The 18,809-nt window shown below is 43.2% G+C and overlaps 1 protein-coding gene across 1 annotated transcript in view; it reads right to left on the bottom strand.

The window, feature by feature from the left end:
• Positions 1-238: 238 nt before the first annotated feature.
• Positions 239-18,809, bottom strand: part of PRKG2 (protein kinase cGMP-dependent 2) — a gene marked incomplete at its 5' end in the record, with an annotated part of 77,125 nt that continues 58,554 nt past the window's right edge. Inside the window, 8 exons of the mRNA XM_083367142.1 lie at positions 239-677; positions 1,649-1,715; positions 3,672-3,734; positions 5,752-5,874; positions 9,233-9,396; positions 10,290-10,431; positions 13,087-13,176; positions 14,698-14,834. Of these exons, the coding sequence (XP_083223268.1) occupies positions 582-677; positions 1,649-1,715; positions 3,672-3,734; positions 5,752-5,874; positions 9,233-9,396; positions 10,290-10,431; positions 13,087-13,176; positions 14,698-14,834 (882 nt within the window). The 3' untranslated portion in view covers positions 239-581. The remainder of the gene's footprint in view (positions 678-1,648; positions 1,716-3,671; positions 3,735-5,751; positions 5,875-9,232; positions 9,397-10,289; positions 10,432-13,086; positions 13,177-14,697; positions 14,835-18,809) is intronic.

Below are 18,809 nucleotides of genomic sequence, written 5' to 3'. Positions count from 1 at the left end.
CATTTTTACATCTATGTGTTTTTGCTTTTGTAAGAGCAACATGCCTTAATTTTAAGATTTGTTTTTTAAGGGAAAAGATTTCAGAGGCACGTTTTTAGTTTTCAGGAATCATCCACTGTTAAGAATGGGTTTCATTTGACCAGGAAGGTCTGGCACTGAGACCTTCACAAAGCTATTTAAATGCTACTCTCTTTCCAGCATTCCCCACACGCTCCTTTGTTCCTCGTCTGATCCAGGATTGCTCACCGAGGCATTTTATGCAAAGCACATTACAGCATAGATGCTGATGTCATAAATGGGCCACGCACACTTCCGAAGGAGACGATTGTGGAATTTAAATTGTAATTTGGCAGGGCGTTAAACTGCTGGTCACGGCTCCTTTTCGTTCTGCTGCTCGGAAGGCACAGCTTCCCAATGCAATACTTTGGGTTGGGAATTTACAGAGAAAATCAGAGAGCGATCCGTGGTCCTTTGAATTTTAAATGCAATTTCAGTGCATCTCGGCTGTGCCCTGAACAAGTACGTGTACCATCGCTGCAGACAACCTGTGAATGAGAACAATTACATCGCTAGCCTTCTTCTTAGAAATCTTTATCCCAGCCTGAAAGTTCATCGGGTGGAACTCCCTGTTCAGGTGGATATCTGTCAAAGTGGCTGTAGTCCATCGGACCTGAAAGCTATAAAAGAGTTATGGTATAAGCACACATTTGAAGTAAAAGGTTGAAGGTTTCCCTGTCCAGGTGTGTCCAACTCTAAGGTGTTCATCTCCATTTCACTGTTACCTTTCCACCAAAGTGGTACCTATTTATCTACTCGCATTTGCATGCTTTCAAACTGTTAAGAATGGGTTTCATTTGACCAGGAAGGTCTGGCACTGAGACCTTCACAAAGCTTTCCAGCTGACACATTTAGCGTCTTTAAACTGCTGAGCCATCAGCCCCCTTTTAAGCATACTTGAACAAAACCTTACAAGAGATAATTTTGCTACCAGATCCCATCAGATCTAATCTACAACACAAACTGTATTATGCCTTATGTTGGGCTTCACACGCGACAATCACAATAAAGCCCATGCCCACCTATCCCTTTGGATCCAATTTCTGCCATTTCTGCCTGATATCCCATCAGGCCTTGCATGGGAAGGTCTTGGCAAGACTTCATTTCATTACAAGCCTCTTTCCCATTGGCTGACTAGGCAACCATGGGTATGGATTGGGGATTACAGCCAATCTGTGTTCGGAGATGTGTTGTATAATGCCAGGCTTTGCCAGTGAGGTCTGTAACAGAAAGGCTTCCTCTTCTGGACATTCCAGATTTTTCTTGGAGGATTAGATGGTCAAAAGAAATTAATTTGTATAGGTGCCCCTACAACATAACTGACTAGGTTGTGTTATTTCAACTATGTCATAATTAGGTATATTTGGAGTTATAAGGGATGAAATGAGCCAACCAACTCATTGTTGATATGTCCACAATATAATAACTCTGTCCCCATTGACCCACATTAGCGTGGAGGGAACAGTACCTCTGTGGCATCTTCATAACACATATCTTAAAGGGGAACTCCAGTAATACTGTTCCTTATAAAAATGAGACACTGGCTTGTGCATGTAGCTGATCATTAATTTAAAAGGGACTGGTTGAGTACCTCTCTTTTGAGGGGTGATGACAACTTCATTGCTTTGAGTCCTTCCCAATTAAAACCATTCAGCCACCTAGAATGGAAGGTTAAACAGCAAGACAGTTATTTAACTGGTGTCACACTTAGAGTCCCAAACAAACCTGCCACTGCATCTTACTGTTAAAGTAGGGATGGATATTGGAGAATATTTTTTTCTGTTCAAGGGCTGCAGTGTTCTGTCAACTGTCAAAGGTCCATAATAAATACGTCCATAATAAATCCTCCCTGTTACACACCCAAATCTGTCTGCCCTATGTTTTCTACCAGTGGACTGTTATAATGGTACATGGGGATGATTGTGAGAAACAGCAGAAGCGATCCTATCTAGGGATTGATTAGATAAGAGACGGTGAAACCTGCAGCTGCATACCGGGTGGAGAAAGAAGCTCTTATCAGGGCTAAAAGCAATGGTGGGAGATTTGTATCTTTAGTCTTGCAAGATGGATACCAGCTTTTCTAGCTAGTCCTGAGGGGAAACATGACTTGATGAGCTAATTCTACCTTATTCTAAGGCTACATTAACAGAGAATTTTGCAAAACCCCAAAATATAGGTTGACTTATGACCACAATTGAGCACAAAATTTCTGTTGCTAACTAAGACAGTTGATAAAAGTGAATTTTGCAACATTTTATGATCTTTCTTGCCACAGTTGTTAAGTGAATCATAACAATGAACTGTCAGTTAGTAACATGGCTGTTAAGTGAATCTGGCTTCCACATTGACTTTGCTTCTCAGGTCACAAAAAAAGATCACATGACCCCGGGACACCACAACCGTCATAAATACGAGCCGGTTGACAAGTGTCTGAATTGTGATAGGTGACCATGGGGATGCTACAAAGTCATAAATCACCTTTTCTCAGTGTCATTGTAACTTCGAATGGTGACTAAACTAATGGTTGAGGACTACCTGTATTTCTCCCTTCCTCCCCTTTTACTCTCTGAAAAATAGCAGAGGGGGGGACGGGGAGAAATTTCCTTCTGAAATGTTTCCTATGCTCTTCCTCCTTCTGTGGGCCAAGAAACCTTTTGCATGCCAGTTGTCCTGTTTGTATCTCTTCGTCATATCTTCCAAGGTCATTCCCACATGCCACTGTACTACCAGAGTTTAGGGTTACCTGCCTTTCTGTTAATGCCAGGATATGTTTAGCCTTTTTGCAGTTACTGAGTGCAGTTATGCAGCTTCTCTATTGGGGACCATCTGCCATAAAAGGTAAAGGTAAAGGTTCCCCCGCACAAGCGTGCTAGTCGTTTCCGACTCTAGGGGCCGGTGCTCATCTCCGTTTCAAAGCCGAAGAGCCAGCGCTTGTCCAAGGACGTCTCCATGGTCATGTGTCCGGCATGACTAGACGCCAAAGGCGCACGGAGCACTGTTACCTTCCCACCGTAGTGGTCCCTATTTTTCTACTTGCATTTTTACATGCTTTCGAACTGCTAGGTTGGCAGAAGCTGGGACGAGTAACAGGTGCTCACTCTGCTACGCGGCACTTGGGATTCGACCCGCCAAACTGCCGACCTTCTGATCGACAAGCTCAGCGTCCTAACCCACTGAGCCACCGCGTCCCTCCATCTGCCATACTCAGGTCAAACAAGCAATTGGGGTCTACAGCCAAAATGTGGGGGCAGCTTTCCATACTGTTATCTCTTCTTCCTGCTCCTGATAGTATCTTCTCTTTGTTGAAAGCTTCAGACACTAACTAGTGATCTTCACTGGTCTCCTGCATTTGGGATCTGAACTGAGGCCAAGATATACTGTACAATTGTACATGAAATCAGCCTGACTGTTAATTGGGCCTGAGGGCCACAGTTACAAACTCTTCTCTTAAGCATTAAAAGCAATGGCAGCAGTAAAATAAGAGAACTTATGTACAAACTCTTCATTGATTACCACCCAAATCTTTAAACCTTTACCCTGTGGTAGGATGGGCAGCCAATAAATTTAATAAACATATAAATTAACATATAAATTAACAAACAAATAAAATTTACCTGTGCCGCTTAATGTCATGGATTCCATTCTTCAGATTTCCTAATCGCTCTGTAGGACTTTGTCTAGCATACATTTGTGGGTAAGAGACAGAGAGAGAGGAAGAGGATGAGTACACACACTTTATAATTTAGAAAATATCTACACAACTTCATCATCAATTTCCTGGCGCACCTCAGAGACTTGAGTATCCCCCGTTTGATTTGCAGGATAAAGGTGGTTGGGAGTGAATCAGTTTATTATTACCATGGTTATTATTATTATTTATATTCTTTCTTTGGGAGCTGAAGGGGAGTGTACAGGGATGTCTTCTTATTTTTTCTTATCCAGTAACTTGAGGTGGGCTGAGCTCAAAACAAAGAGAAACCTGGTGACAGGGCTGACCTGGTAACACACCAAATTGTGTATCTTCCCAGGTTTAACACTTTACTATACATTGTACTATCCACGGATAACCTGTGGGGCAGCTGAAGGATCTCCAATCCTTCTGGCTGGTGTGCATATATGATTGTTTGAGCAGATATTTTAGATGCCATGTCTGCTATGGGAAAGGAGCATGGAACTTGAAGACAAAGAAATCTACAAGTTCACTGAGGTTGTTGGTATATATGGGTGACCAGAAAATTGGCATAGAGCTTTGCCCATTAATAGCCTTATTCTCCAGGAATTGATCCCAAAGATGTTGAAGAAGCTTCTTGGATGAAAAGCGAAACATCTTCAAAGAAAAACAAGAAAGTCCAGTTGCCTTCTGAAAAAGGCAATGTATGTATGTGTGCATATACATACACACACATAAACACACACAGACACACAGACACACACACACACATCCAAGCTTGGTGTCATTTGAAAAAAATGCAAATCTCTCATCAGAGGATTAAAACGAATGACTTATCTGTTAGGACAATTACAGTATATATCAATGGGTCTGAAGCAGTTCCCATATAGGCCCTCAAATAATCAGATATTAATTTGTAACAGCCAAAAGTGATCCACAAGATTGATTTACAGCTTCCTTGCACATTAGTGGTTTGACAGCCCAAGGCCCAAGTCTTCCCATGATATATATAAAGGTAAAGGTTCCCCTGCACATGCGTGCTAGCCGTTTCCAACTCTAGGGGCCGGTGCTCATCTCCGTTTCAAAGCCAAAGAGCCAGCGCTTGTCCGAGGACGTCTCCGTGGTCATGTGGCCGGCATGACTAGACGCCAAAGGCTCATGGAACGCTGTTACCTTCCCACTGTAGTGGTCCCTATTTTTCTACTTTCATTTTTACGTGCTTTTGAACTGCTAGGTTGGCAGAAGCTGGGATGAGTAACAGAGGCTCACTCTGCTACGCGGCACTCGGGATTCGACCCGCCAAACTGCCGACCTTCTGATCGACAAGCTCAGCGTCCTAACCCACTGAGGCACCGCATCCCTATATATATAATTGAAATTGCTGTGGGTTAATTAAAAGCAAGAGACTAAGAGTATGATTATGTGAAACATCATTCAGGGCACAGAAATGAAGATTTATGGTGTGCAATCTGTTTGAAAAATGGGAACAGAACAGCAATAAATTCTGCTGAAGCTATTATACAGGTAGTCCTTGAGTAATGACTGGGTCACTTAATGAGTGTTTACATTTATTATGGCCACCAAAGAGGTCCTTTACGGCCTGTAAAGCACCTCCGAGCGATTGTAAATAGTTATATCACTTATCCACCTCTGTGGTCACGTGACTACGATCTGCAACATTTTTTGCTAGTTGTTAACAAAAAACAGCTTTCGACTGAGTGGATTCCCTTAATGACTGCTACATTTGCTTAATGACTGCTGCGTTAGCTTAACGCCATGATGAAAAATGTCAGAAACACTTCACTTCATGTGGGAATACTGAGAATTGAAGTCCACCCATCCTCAAGTTGCCACCGTTGAGAAACACTGGTCTAAATAGATCTGTATGGAGTTACACTGTTGAATAACACCAATGAACATAAGATTTTAGATTAAAATCTGGCTGGATATTGGGTGTTAAAGAAAATACAACCCCGCTCAATTATTCTCCTCACACCTCTGCAACACAATTGCTCTTCCCTCACCTGCAAAGCCGTCGAATCAAATCCTCGGGGCGCTTGGATACTATTCTGGGGAAATCCAGTCTCTCAACGCCTTTTAAAATCAAATTGTAGGTCATCATTTGATCAACTCCAGTAAAGGGAGGACTTCAGTAGGTGTCATTTCAAAATTGAGGGAAGGGGAGGAAGAGAAAATACACGGTTATGGAAAAAAGAAATTGTGTGTTGAACCCAGGCATTTTTTCCTCACATGCTAGGCCAGGGGTAGGCAACCTTGGCTCTTTTATGACTCGAGGACTTCAACTCCCAGAATTCCTGAGCCAGCCATGCTGAGGGGAAAGGGAGAGTTTCCAAGCTGAGCCATGCTGGCTCAGGAATTCTGGGAGTTGAAGTCCACGAGTCATAAAAGAGCCAAGGTTGCCTACCCCTGGCTGTTCCTCTAAACAAAGACAGGATTCAGATTAATCGCAAACTGGTTTTCTCATAAGGTGTGTTTTGTGTTTCAGAGAATTTTTAGGGGGGATTCATAGGTAGTCCTCAACTTACAGCCAAAATTGAGCCCAAAATTTATGCCACTAAGCAAGACAGTTGTAAAGTTAGTTTTGCACCATTTTGCAACCTTTTTTGCCACGGTTGTTACACAGTGAATCACTGCAGATATTAAGTTAGTAGCATGACTGTAAAGTGAATCTGGCTTCCCCAGTGACTTTGCTTGTCAGAAGGTTGTAAAAGGTGATCACATGATCCCGGGACATCATAAATATGAATCAGTTGTCAGGCGTCTCAGTTTTGATCACCCTGACAATGGGGAATGCTGCCATGATCGTTAAGTGTGAAAAATGGTCATAAATCGCTTTTTTCAGTGCTGTTGTAACTTCAAACAGTAACTAAATGAATGGTTGTAAGTAAAGGACTACCTGTAGTTAGGTTGAACCAAAATTTGAGGATTGATATTTATACTCAGGAAGTGTCAAGGCTGAGTACAGCCTAATACCAGGATCTCTGAATCAAGACTGTTTTTTTTTGTTTTGTTGTTGTTAGTTGGGAAGTCGTGTCTGACCCGTCGCGACCCCATGGACAACATTCCTCCAGGCCTTCCTGTCCTCTACCATCTTCTGGAGTCCATTTAGGCTCACGCCTACTGCTTCAGTGACTCCATCCAGCCACCTCATTCTCTGTCGTCCCCTTCTTCTACTGCCCTCAATCTTTCCCAGCATTAGGCTCTTCTCCAGTGAGTCCTTCCTTCTCATCAGGTGGCCAAAGGATTTGAGTTTTAGCTTCAGGATCTGGCCTTCTAAAGAGCAGTCAGGGTTGATCTCCTCTAGGACTGACCGGTTTGATCGCCTTGCAGTCCAAGGGACTCGCAGGAGTCTTCTCCAGCACCATAGTTCAAAGGCCTCAATTCTTTGGCGCTCGGCCTTTTTTATGGTCCAACTTTCACTGCCATACATTGCAACTGGGAAGACCATAGCCTTGACTATTCACACTTTTGTTGACAGGGTGATGTCTCTGCTTTTTAGTGTGCTGTCTAGATTTGCCATGGCTTTCCTCCCCAGGAGCAAGCGTCTTTTAATTTCTTGGCTACAGTCCCCATCTGCAGTGATCTTGGAGCCCAGGAAAATAAAATCTGTCACAACCTCCATTTCTTCCCCATCTATTTGCCAGGAATTGAGAGGGCCAGACGCCATGATCTTGGTTTTCTTAATGTTTAGTTTCAATCAAGACTGTTAGTTGCCCCAAGGGTGCTTTTTCAAGAGGAAACTGTACTTTCTTGTTTTTCTTTGAAGATGTTTCGCTTTTCATCCAAGAAGTTTCTTCAGAGCTGAAGAAGCTTCTTGGATGAGAAGCAAAACGTCTTCAAAAACAAAAACAAAAAAACCCCGAAGTCCAGTTGCCTCTTGAAAAATTACCTTCTGGACAACCAAGATCTGGATGACTGAGAATCTCCATAGACATAAGACTATTAGTTCTTTCTGGCCCAGGATTATCTGCCTACAATAGCCTGTAACTTGGGAAGACACCTTCCCAGCTACACACTTTTAGTCTTGCAGTTATAAGGACAGCCTAATTGCAGATACTCCCATAGCATTTATTCCCCCTCCTTGTAAAACAGAGAAATGTCACTTCCATTAGCTAAAGGAAGTACAAAATAAATCCTGGATGAGAATTTATGAGCATATCAGGAGTACACTTCAAAACTGAGTGGAGACAAGCTATACTGTAGGACAAGGGGTTCCCAACTGGGGGTGCGAGACGATATTCCAGGGGGTGCGAAAACTTGGGTTTTCAAAATTATAGCGTATATGCATAATTTGTTGCTGTTATTTCGAACTTTTGTAAGGGGTGCGAGAATATATCAGAAGCGTTCTAGGGGTGCAGGGTATAGAAAAGTTTGGGAACCATTGTTGTAGGAGATGACCAGGCTGAGCCCACGGAAAGGGGTCAAGCACGTCATCAGTCTCCAGTTCCTTCACACCACAGGAGATCTAAGTCCATCCCACCTTGAATTCTGTTGACTCACATCTACTATCTATTTGCTTTGACCATTAGTAGTTCAGATTTTTGTAGAGCATTAGCATACAATAAAGCTATATTCTTTTTGAATTGCCTGGACTCTTCATTTCCTGCACATGACATATATTTTGGGAGTGGGTTTAGAGATTTTAAAGACTAATGTTTTATTTATTTATCTGTATCCCATCTTTATTATTTTTAAACTTGAGGCACCGAACGTAACAAACACACCTTGCTCCTTCTACGCCCACAACAATCCTGTGAGGGGCTGAGAAAGAGATGGCTCAAAGTCACCCAGCTGGCTTTCATAGCTAAGGCGGGACTAGAACTCACAGTCTCCTGCTTTTTAGCCTGGTGCCTTAGCCACTAGACCAGGCATGTCAAACTCTCGATGTCATGTGACATCGCACGACGTATTGCAACTTTTTCCCCATTGCCGGCAATGGGGTGGGCGCAGTTTTAGTATGATGCATCCAGCCCGCGGGCCGGCAGTTTGACATGCCTGCACTAGACCAAAGTGGCTTTCTATAGATTCTTTAAGTCTTCTGCAAGGCTTACAGTATACACTGGCTCCTTCAAATGTCCCAATGTAAAGAAAAAAAATCCATATTTTTAGCTCTATCCCTTCAAAGGAGGGCACAAATATAAGACTGATGAGCTACAATTTTGGCAGCCTTGCCATGAAACACAGCTGAATTAGTTGCCATACAAAGGGCACCTCACATCTTGAGAAAAACAATCAGCAATTGCAACTGATGGTGAGCAGAGTGTGGTTCATGTACCATCCCTTTTTGCTATCTGGGCTGTTCTACTCCAATCCTTCTCTGTTTCTTGCATACCCAAAGATGAAGTGGAAACAATTCTCAGATGTAGGACAAGAGTTGTGTACAACCCTTGAGTCATGGGCCCCTCTCTCATTTTATAAGCATACACCTTATGAACCCAATATGACCCTCAATCTAAGTCAGAAGAATCCACTCCTGGGACATACTTTCCTGTAAGCAGTTCATACACAAGGATTCCGAGGGACCAAAAATCCACACTGAAATCATGGCCTTTATTCAAAATGACTTCAGGTGCGACATATTCAGGAGTCCCACAGAAGGTCCAGGTCTTCTGCCCTGCCCTGATCTTCTTAGCAAACCCGAAGTCAACCTTGTGGGTCAAAGAAGAGGAGAAGAGTCTGTTACTGGACAGTTTTACCTCAGGTTGTCCTTGTTTCTATCTGTTATAAGAACCTCTACTGAGACGGATTCAATATTCTTCCTCATACAATGGCTACCAGATGCATCTTGGGAAGAGTATAACCAAAAGAGTAGCAAGCTATCTGTTTCTATTAGTCCTCAGTAATTGGAATTTGACTGCAAGAGTCAGTAAATGGAATTTGACTGCAAGCACTGTCTTATGCCTAAAGACATTTATCAATGTAGTAGGGCTGTATTGCTATTATCCTTCTCATCTTTCTCATTTTCTCATCTTTCCTACTACCTTCTCCTATTGGTGTCTCATGAATTGTCATTTGTCTGTATCTTATGATTTTACTATTGTATCTTATGATTCATAATCTATGACTTACCACTTTGTTGTTTGTATGTATACTGAGAGCTTATGCACAGGAGACCAATTCCTTGTGTGTCCAATCACTTGGCCAATAAAGAATATTCCTATTCCACATCTGAAATCCCCAATATATACCCTTCTCACTGTATAGTTTTGATCAAACGTGAACACTGCAGGAACTTGTTAGTGCATGGAAAATTGACAGGAAAATATATTACCAGTTTAACAAATAAAGAGTCAGGATTGTCTCTAATGAGAAATAATATATGCTGTAAATGCACTTGTGTTAGCATGTAAGTAGAAATCAATATATGTCTTTCCACAATGATATTTCCTCCTAACATTCAAGATAAAATAATCTTATTTCCAGTAGCATAAATGTGTCAAGATATAAGCACTCTTAAACTTTCCTTTGAATGGCTGCATACCAAATGCAAAACAAACTTTTCTTAACAATGCCCCTATATTTCTTTTTTTAAAAAACTTACCAACTTTATATAACCCTGGGCATCCAAAATTAAATTTTCTGGTTTCAAATCCCTGTAGATTATACTCATAGAATGCAAATATTCAATAGCTTCTGTCACACACCCAACACAGAACTTTGTAGTGGTTTCATCAAAACTACCCCTGGAAAAAGAAAGAAAGAAAGAAAGAAAGAAAGAAAGAAAGAAAGAAAGAAAGAAAGAAAGAAAGGAAGGAAGGAAGGAAGGAAGGAAGGAAGGAAGGAAGGAAGGAAGGAAGGAAGGAAGGAAGGAAGAAAGAAAGAAAGAAAGAAAGAAAGAAAGAAAGAAAGAAAGAAAGAAAGAAAGAAAGAAAGAAAAAAAGAATGAAAATGAATTAAGGGTGGAAGGAATGAAGGAAGGAGAGAGAGAAAGAAAGAAGGAAAGAGAGGAGAAAAAGAGAAAGAGAAAGAAGGAAGGAAGGAGGGATGGAGGATAGAAGGAATGAAAGAAGGAGAGAAAAAGAAAGAGAAAGGAAGATTGCTTTCATTGTCAAATTATTTTCAGTCTTTCCTCTTCCAGTCTTAGTAGACTCTGAAGAGATACAGTAAAAATCATGAACATTATAAAAATACAAGAAATCATCAATAAAGTAATTCAGCGTATACCCAAAATCATCAGTTCTGTTGAAGTAAAATTATCCTCACAGCATACAGAGGTACGGGGGTCAACATCCAGGAGAAGTATGTTGAAAGAGGGAAAATACGGTACTGCTTGGAAAGTTACTTATTTCCATCTTAGGCTGATGACACTAATCTAAGAGACATTTAACCTTTTCCTCTTCCCTGAGGCCCCTCAGCAGATGATATTCAACGGGCCTCCGTGATTCTTCAGTTGCTATTAAGCATTCAAGTCTAGTAGACAGCGATAATCCATTTCCCCATTAATTTCTTCAGGCCCTGTTTAAATTAGAGGCTATCACAACATCTGATGGAAGCAAATCCTGTCATTTAATTATGCCCTTCCTTTGATCATTCCCCTACATTTAGTTTTAATTTAGCTTTAATGAATGAACACGGTGAGGAAGAAAAACCGATCTACATTTTTATATATCATGGCTAATTTTTAATACCTGTATCATAACTTCCTTAACTCCCTATCAAAAGCCCAGACACTCTAGACTTTGTTAGTCCATAATAATTCTGCATGGCCTTTTTTCAGTGTTATATGATTGCTTTTCTGGTCTGCTAATCAATACCAATTGTGGTCTCACCATAGATTTATACAAGAATATTACTGGATTATTGTTGTTTTTTTTTAAATTTCTTTCCTAATAATTTCAAGCATGGAATTGGCCTTTTTTAACAGCAATCAGACTTGAATTGTTATTTTAACAGAATATCAGAGTTGAAGGGGACCTTGGAGTCTGACCCCTGCTCAGGCCGGAAGCCCTATACCAGGGGTCCTCAAACTTGGCCCTTTTATGACTTGTGGACTTCAACTTCCAGAATTCCTCAGCCAGCATGCCTGGCTGAGGAATTCTGGGAGTTGAAGTCCACAAGTCATAAAAGGGCCAGGTTTGAAGACCCCTGCCCTATACCATTTAATAATAATAATAATAATAATAATAATAATAATAATAATAATAATGATGATGATGATGATGATGATGATGATGATGATGATGATGTTGGAAGGGACCTTGGAGGTCATCTAGTCCAACCCCCTGCTCAGGCAGGAAACCCTATACCATTTCAGGCTGTCCAGTCTGGGACACTGCAACCATCGTAAGTACATGTCAGTTGCCAAGCCTCTGAATTTTGATCATGTGACCACGGGGATGCTGCAGTGGTCATAAGTGTGAAAAAGAGTCATCAGGCCTGCTCAGTGTTGTTATAACTTTGAACAGTCACTAAACAAATTGTTGCAAGTCGAGGACTACCTGCAATCAAACAAAGCCACACTTAAGAAAAATTTGTTATGTAAAGGACCACTGTTTGAAAAACCTCATTTGATCCATTTAGATCAGGGGTGTCAAACTGCCGGCCCACGGGCCGGATGCATCACATGGAAGCCACGCCCACCCCATTGCCAGCAACCGCAAAGCCATCCCAATACGTTGCGCAACGTCACGTGACATCACGAGTTTGACATGTCTGATTTAGATCATCCGATATTAACTCTTTCAACTTGTCGATTTTTTTTTCCAGTCACAACTTTGTACCACATCATCCAGCTGATGGAAGGTAGCCCAACTCTTTCAAAGTTGGTTTAATTATAATCTAAATTTCCAGCCTGCTAATTATATACAATTGTATGGCTTGCACATTTTTATATCCTTTACAGATAGTCCTCAACTTACAATGGTTTGTTTAGTGACCAAAGTTACAACAGCACTGAAAAAAGGGACTTATGACCGTTTTTCACACTTATAACTACTGCAGCATCCACGTGGTCATGTGATCAAAATTGGGATGCTTGACAACTAGCTCGTATTTATGACGGGTTGCAACGTCCCAGGATCATGTGATCATCTTTTGGGACCTTCTGACAAGCAAAGCCAATGGGGAAGCCAGACTCACTTAACAACTGTGTATTTAATTTAACAACTGCAGAGATTCATTTGAGAACTATGGCAAGAAAAGTCGTAAACATGGGACAATACTCACTAAATAAATGTCTTGCTTAGCAACAGAAATTTGGGGCTCAGTTGTGGTCGTAAGTTGAGGACTACTTGTATAATGCCATTAATAAAAATGTAAAAATGGGCAAATAATAATAATAATAATAATAATAATAATAATAATAATAATAATAATAATAATAATAATAATAATAATACCTGTCCCTGAGGATGCTCCATAGTTCACCTCCAAGACAGGCTTCTAAGAGCATATAAACGTATTTGTTGTCTTTGAAGGTACGATACAACCTGAAGCACGTTAAAAAAAAAAGCAGAGAAAGAAACAATAGGCAAACAATTCTAGTTGAAGATAAAATGCATCTAAAATAACAATAATCACATTTCTGTAGCACTGCGTGCCTGTAGGAACAATTCTTTTGCCCCACCAAAATCTGGACTCTCTGGGTAAAATGGGAATACAAAGAATATTGATCAACCCAACCAAGGGGGACATTCATGAACAATCACCTAGAATTAAAAACTTGGTGGAAGAAGGTTTTTTTGTAGAGGAGAAAATGTGTCCTTTTCATAAAGTTTGTTATAAAAATCAATTCAGATTCAAATCACCCATCGACAGTTGAGGATAGTAGTGGGCAACTGAGTGAAATACGACACTGTTCTAAAGGTTTGAGAACCTAGAAAAATCAGAAATATAAAGCAGAGGTCCCCAACCTATGGTCTGTGGCCCACTGCCAGGCTGTGGCTGTGGCCTACTGGCTGGCCAGTGCAAGCACACATGTAAGACTGGCTGGCCAGTGCATGCACACATGCGTGCACTTACCCCCACTCACGTGCATATGTGCCTGCAGACCTTTTGGCACATGTGCACGGGACTAGCTGTGGTGGGGCCAGAGCCTGTGCAAACAAGGCCACTAGCGTCATGTGGGCTGCATGGCCTGTTTGCGCATGCACACGGGGCTAGCAGCAGCAGGGCTAGTGCCTGTGCGCATATGGGGTGTGCATGGCCCTGTTCACTTGTGGCCCTGTTTGTTGTGCGTGCGGTGTGTGTAGCTGCTCCCTGTCCCTCTGGGCCGCCAGCTTGAAAAGGTTGGTGACCTCTGATCTAAAGTACAGGTAGTCCTCTACTTACAGCCACAATTGAGCCCAAAATTTATCTTGCTAAGTGAAACATTTGTTAAGTGACTTTTGCCCCATTTTATGACTTTTCTGTTGTTAAGTGAATCACTGCAATTGTTAAGTTAGTAACACGATTGTTAAGTGAATCCGGCTTCCCCATTGACTTTGCTTGTCAGCAGGTCGCAAATAACCCCAGGACACAGCAACTGTCATAGATATGAACCAGTTGCCAAGCAACTTGAATTCTGACCATGTGACCATGGGGAACGCTGCAACGGTCGTATGAAAAATGGTCATAAGTCACTTTGTAACTTTGTATGTTGTAACTTTGAATGCTCACTAAATGAACTGTTGTAAGTCGAGGACTACTTGTATACAAGAGTTCCATGGAAAGTTCTCCACTAAACGCAACTACTCACTACATACGATGAATGATGCAAGGACAATGAATCCAGTACCCTCAACTTTTCTTGTTAAGCAAAAACATATTGTCACAACTTCCCAACTACAGAAAAACAGCCAAAAAGGGAATTGCAGGGGATAACAACGTGTTGCAGAATGGAGAGTGAGAATGAGATTCATGGTTTCTGGAAGAGTGTGAAGAAACAGTGATGCCCTATCCAGACCGTGTCATTTTTTGAAAGAGATTTTTTTTTAAGAAATAGGTTTATATAAATAATTTTTAAAAATTACTTCACAATGAATGGCGAACAGGCCTCTTCTAGAATTTTCTTTTCGGAATGAATATGTTCCTGTTGCTTGGTATCCACTACGTGCTTCTTCTTAATGCACTTCATGGCAAATGCTATGTTCTCATTCTTAACTTTCACCTGAAGTCACCAGAAAAGAAAATATAATGTCAGAATCATTCTCTCCCTTTTTCAAATTCTTCAGAATAACAGCAGAATAGAATTATAAATCCAAGATGTGATGCATCCTCCCTCAGTTGGCACCTTCTAGATCAGGGCTGTTAAAACTCGCAACGTCACGTGACGTTTCATGACATTTCACAACTTTTTTCCCCATTGCTGGCAATGGGGTGGGTGCGGTTTCGGTGTGACGCACCTGGCCTGCGGCCGGCAGTTTGACACCTCTGTTCTAGATCAAGGGTCTCCAAACTTGGCAATTTTATGACTTGTGGACTTCAACTCCCAGAATTCTCCAGCAAGCATGAGGAATTCTGGGAATTGAGGTCCACAAGTCATAAAGTTGCCAAGTTTAGAGACCCCTGTTCTAAATATTTGGACTTCAATTCCCAGAATTCTCAGCAGTGACCCTGCTTTTTGGAGAATTAATTCTTGGAGATGAAGTCAATGCATTTCAAGGATTCCCAAGTTTAGAAACAAGTTCTTGGCATGTGTTTCAAACCCCAATAACCAAGAATGTAAGCAGAGGATCACTTCCAATAAGACAATTTTGTCAAGCGTATTAGATCTGCCATTCAGCAAAACACCAAAACATGCCCAAACTATTTTCACCAAGAACAGTGGACTTTAGCATATGTATAGATTTTTTTAGAGCATAGATAGATGATCTTTTGGTCATCCTTTTCTGGGATGGGGAAGCAAAGACTGATCTGAAAATTGATTTAAAAATGACAGGCTGCAAGAATAATATAGTAAGATGCTACACTGGATATATCAAAGAAACCAACACAGCCTTGAGTTTGTGAAAATAATAAAGATGGGAGATTGATGATGATGATGATAGATAGATAGATAGATAGATAGATAGATAGATAGATAGATAGATAGCGGGCTTTTTTTCTCATAGAACGCTCAGCGCTCAGAATGGAGTTCCGGCACCTTTTTTGGATGGAACCTTGTAGGGTAGGCAAGGCAGGTTGTATGACATGTGTGAGTTCCGGCACCTTTTTCTTTTACAAAAAATGCACTGGATAGATAGATAGATAGATAGATAGATAGATAGATAGATAGATAGATAGATAGATAGATGGCGGGCTTTTTTTCTCATAGAACGCTCAGTGCTCAGAATGGAGTTCCGGCACCTTTTTTGGATGGAACCTTGTAGGGTAGGCAAGGCAGGTTGTATGACATGTGTGAGTTCCGGCACCTTTTTCTTTTACAAAAAATGCACTGGATAGATAGATAGATAGATAGATAGATAGATAGATAGATAGATAGATAGATAGATAGATAGATATTTTATTTATTTATTTTATTACATTTATATACCGTCCTTTCCCTGAGGACTCAGGGCGGTTTACAGGGAATTAAAAGTCAAAACATACAAAAGTTAAAAACCCGTTAAAAAATATTAAATTCACCCTGTACACTTAAAAACCCCAGTTAAAATTTTCTCCTCAGCCTGGGCCCGGGAGCTCAAAGAGCCAGGTCTTCAGGCCCCGGCGGAATGATCAGAGGTCAGGGGCAGTCCTCAGCTCCACCGGCAGCTGGTTCCAGAGGGCAGGCGCCCCCACTGAGAAGGCCCTATCCCTGGGTGTCACCCGCCGGCAATCTCTCACCGGTGGAACCCTGAGCAGACCCTCCCTGTGGGAGCGCACTGGGCGAAGAGCGTTTGATGCCGGCAGCAGGTGTTCCCTCAAATATCCCGGACCCAGGCCATGTAGGGCTTTATAGGTGATAACCAGCACCTTGAATTTTACCCGGAGGGCAACCGGAAGCCAATGCAGCTCGCGGAGTAGAGGTGTTACATGGGAGTATCGGGAAACCCCCATTACAACTCGCGCGGCCGCATTCTGCACCAGTTGAAGCCTCCGAGTGGTCTTCAAGGGCAGCCCCATGTAGAGAGCGTTACAGTAGTCCAAACGGGAGGTCACAAGCGCATGAGTGACTGTGCGTAGGGCGTCTCGGTCCAGATAGGGACGCAACTGGCGCACCAGGCGAACCTGTGCAAAAGCCCCCCTGGTCACGGCTCCTATGTGATCTTCAAAATTGAGCCGTGAATCCAGGAGGACGCCCAAGTTGCGAGCCCTATCGACGGGGGGTAACACCTCACCCCCCATCATTAGAGGTGGAATAACATGGTTAACCCGAGACGCCGATATGCACAGCCACTCAGTCTTGGCGGGATTGAGACGAAGCCTGTTTCTCCCCATCCAGACCTGAACCGCCTCCAGGCACCGGGACATCACGGAGAGGGCATCACTGGGTTGGTTCGGGGTGGAAAGAAAGAGTTGGGTATCATCAGCGTACTGGTGATACCCCACCCCAAAACCACGAATGATCTCGCCCAGCGGCTTCATGTAGATGTTGAACAGGAGAGGTGAGAGAACCGACCCCTGAGGAACTCCACAAATGAGAGACCTCGGGGCGGATCTCTGCCCTCCTGTCAACACCGACTGCGAGCGGCCCCGGAGGTAGGAGGAGAACCACCGTAGAACGGTGCCTCCCACTCCCAACCCCCTGAGACACCGCAGCAGGATACCATGGTCGATGGTATCGAAAGCCGCTGAGAGATCTAATAGGACCAGGACAGAGGAGCAACCCCTGTCCCTAGCCCTCCAGAGATCATTCATCAGTGCGACCAATGCCGTCTCTGTGCTGTGTCCGGGCCTGAAGCCCAATTGGTACGGGTCCAGATAATCAGTTTCCTCCAGGAACAGAGGGAGCTGATGCGCCACCACACTCTCAACAACCTTTGCCAGAAAGCGAAGGTTGGAGACTGGACGATAGTTGTTTAAAACAGCCGGGTCCAAAGCAGGCTTCTTGAGGAGGGGTCTCACCACCGCCTCCTTCAAGACGGCAGGGAAGACACCCTCCTTCAAAGAAGCAGTTATTACTGCATGGAACCAGCCTCGTGTTCCCTCCCGAGCCGCATAAGCTAGCCAGGAGGGGCACGGATCCAACAAACAGGTGGTGGAGCTCAGTCTCCCCATGATCCTGTCCACATCATCAGGGGAAACAGGGTCGAACTCAGTCCAGATAACATGCTCAAGACCGCCTGATTCCTCCACATCAGACTCTGCCCAGTCAGAGTCCAAGCCGGTCCGGATCCGAGCGATTTTGTCCGCCAGATGATGACTAAACTCCTCGGCTCGTCCCTGCAAGGGATCCTCTCTCACCTCCTGGTTAAGGAGGGAGCGAGTCACCCTAAACAGGGCGGCCGGGCGATTATCTGTGGATGCGATAAGGGCGGCAAAGTAGTTAGACTTCGCCGTCCTTATCGCCGCAAGATAAGACCTTATAAAGGTTCTTAACTGCGATCGGTCGGATTCGGATCGGCTGGATCTCCAACCGCTCTCTAGACCTCGTCTCCGACGCTTCATCTCCCGGAGCTCCAAAGAGAACCATGGGGCCCAACGGGATCTGCGCCGAGTCAGAGGTCGCATGGGTACAACGCAGTCGAGTGCCCTGGTGGCAGCCGTTTCCCAGGCCTCCACCAGAGCATCGACTGGGCTGTGGGTAAGGGTGATAGGTATCGGCCCAAGCGCCCTCTGGAACCGGTCCGGGTCCATTAGGCGCCTGGGGCGGAACCACCTGGTCGGTTCCGCCGCCCAGCGGCGGGGGATGGCATGACGGAAAACCAGCCTCAGGAGGTGATGATCTGACCATGACAGAGGGGTGATGGACGGAGAACCCCCTCCCAGATCATCCAACCACTGTCCAGACAGGAACACCAGGTCGAGAGTATGATCCCCCTCGTGAGTAGGGCCCTCAATAACCTGGGTCATGCCCATGGATAGATAGATAGATAGATAGATAGATAGATAGATAGATAGATAGATAGATAGATAGATAGATAGATGACAGCTAGCTAGCTGGCTGGCTAGCTGAATTGGATTGGATTGGATTGGATTGGAGTGGAGTGGAGTGGAGTGGGTG

The sequence above is a fragment of the Vipera ursinii genome (genome assembly GCF_947247035.1).
Source record: "Vipera ursinii genome assembly, chromosome: 7".
Classification (NCBI taxonomy): Eukaryota; Metazoa; Chordata; class Lepidosauria; order Squamata; family Viperidae; genus Vipera; species Vipera ursinii.
This window is presented reverse-complemented; position numbering and strand designations above follow the sequence as displayed.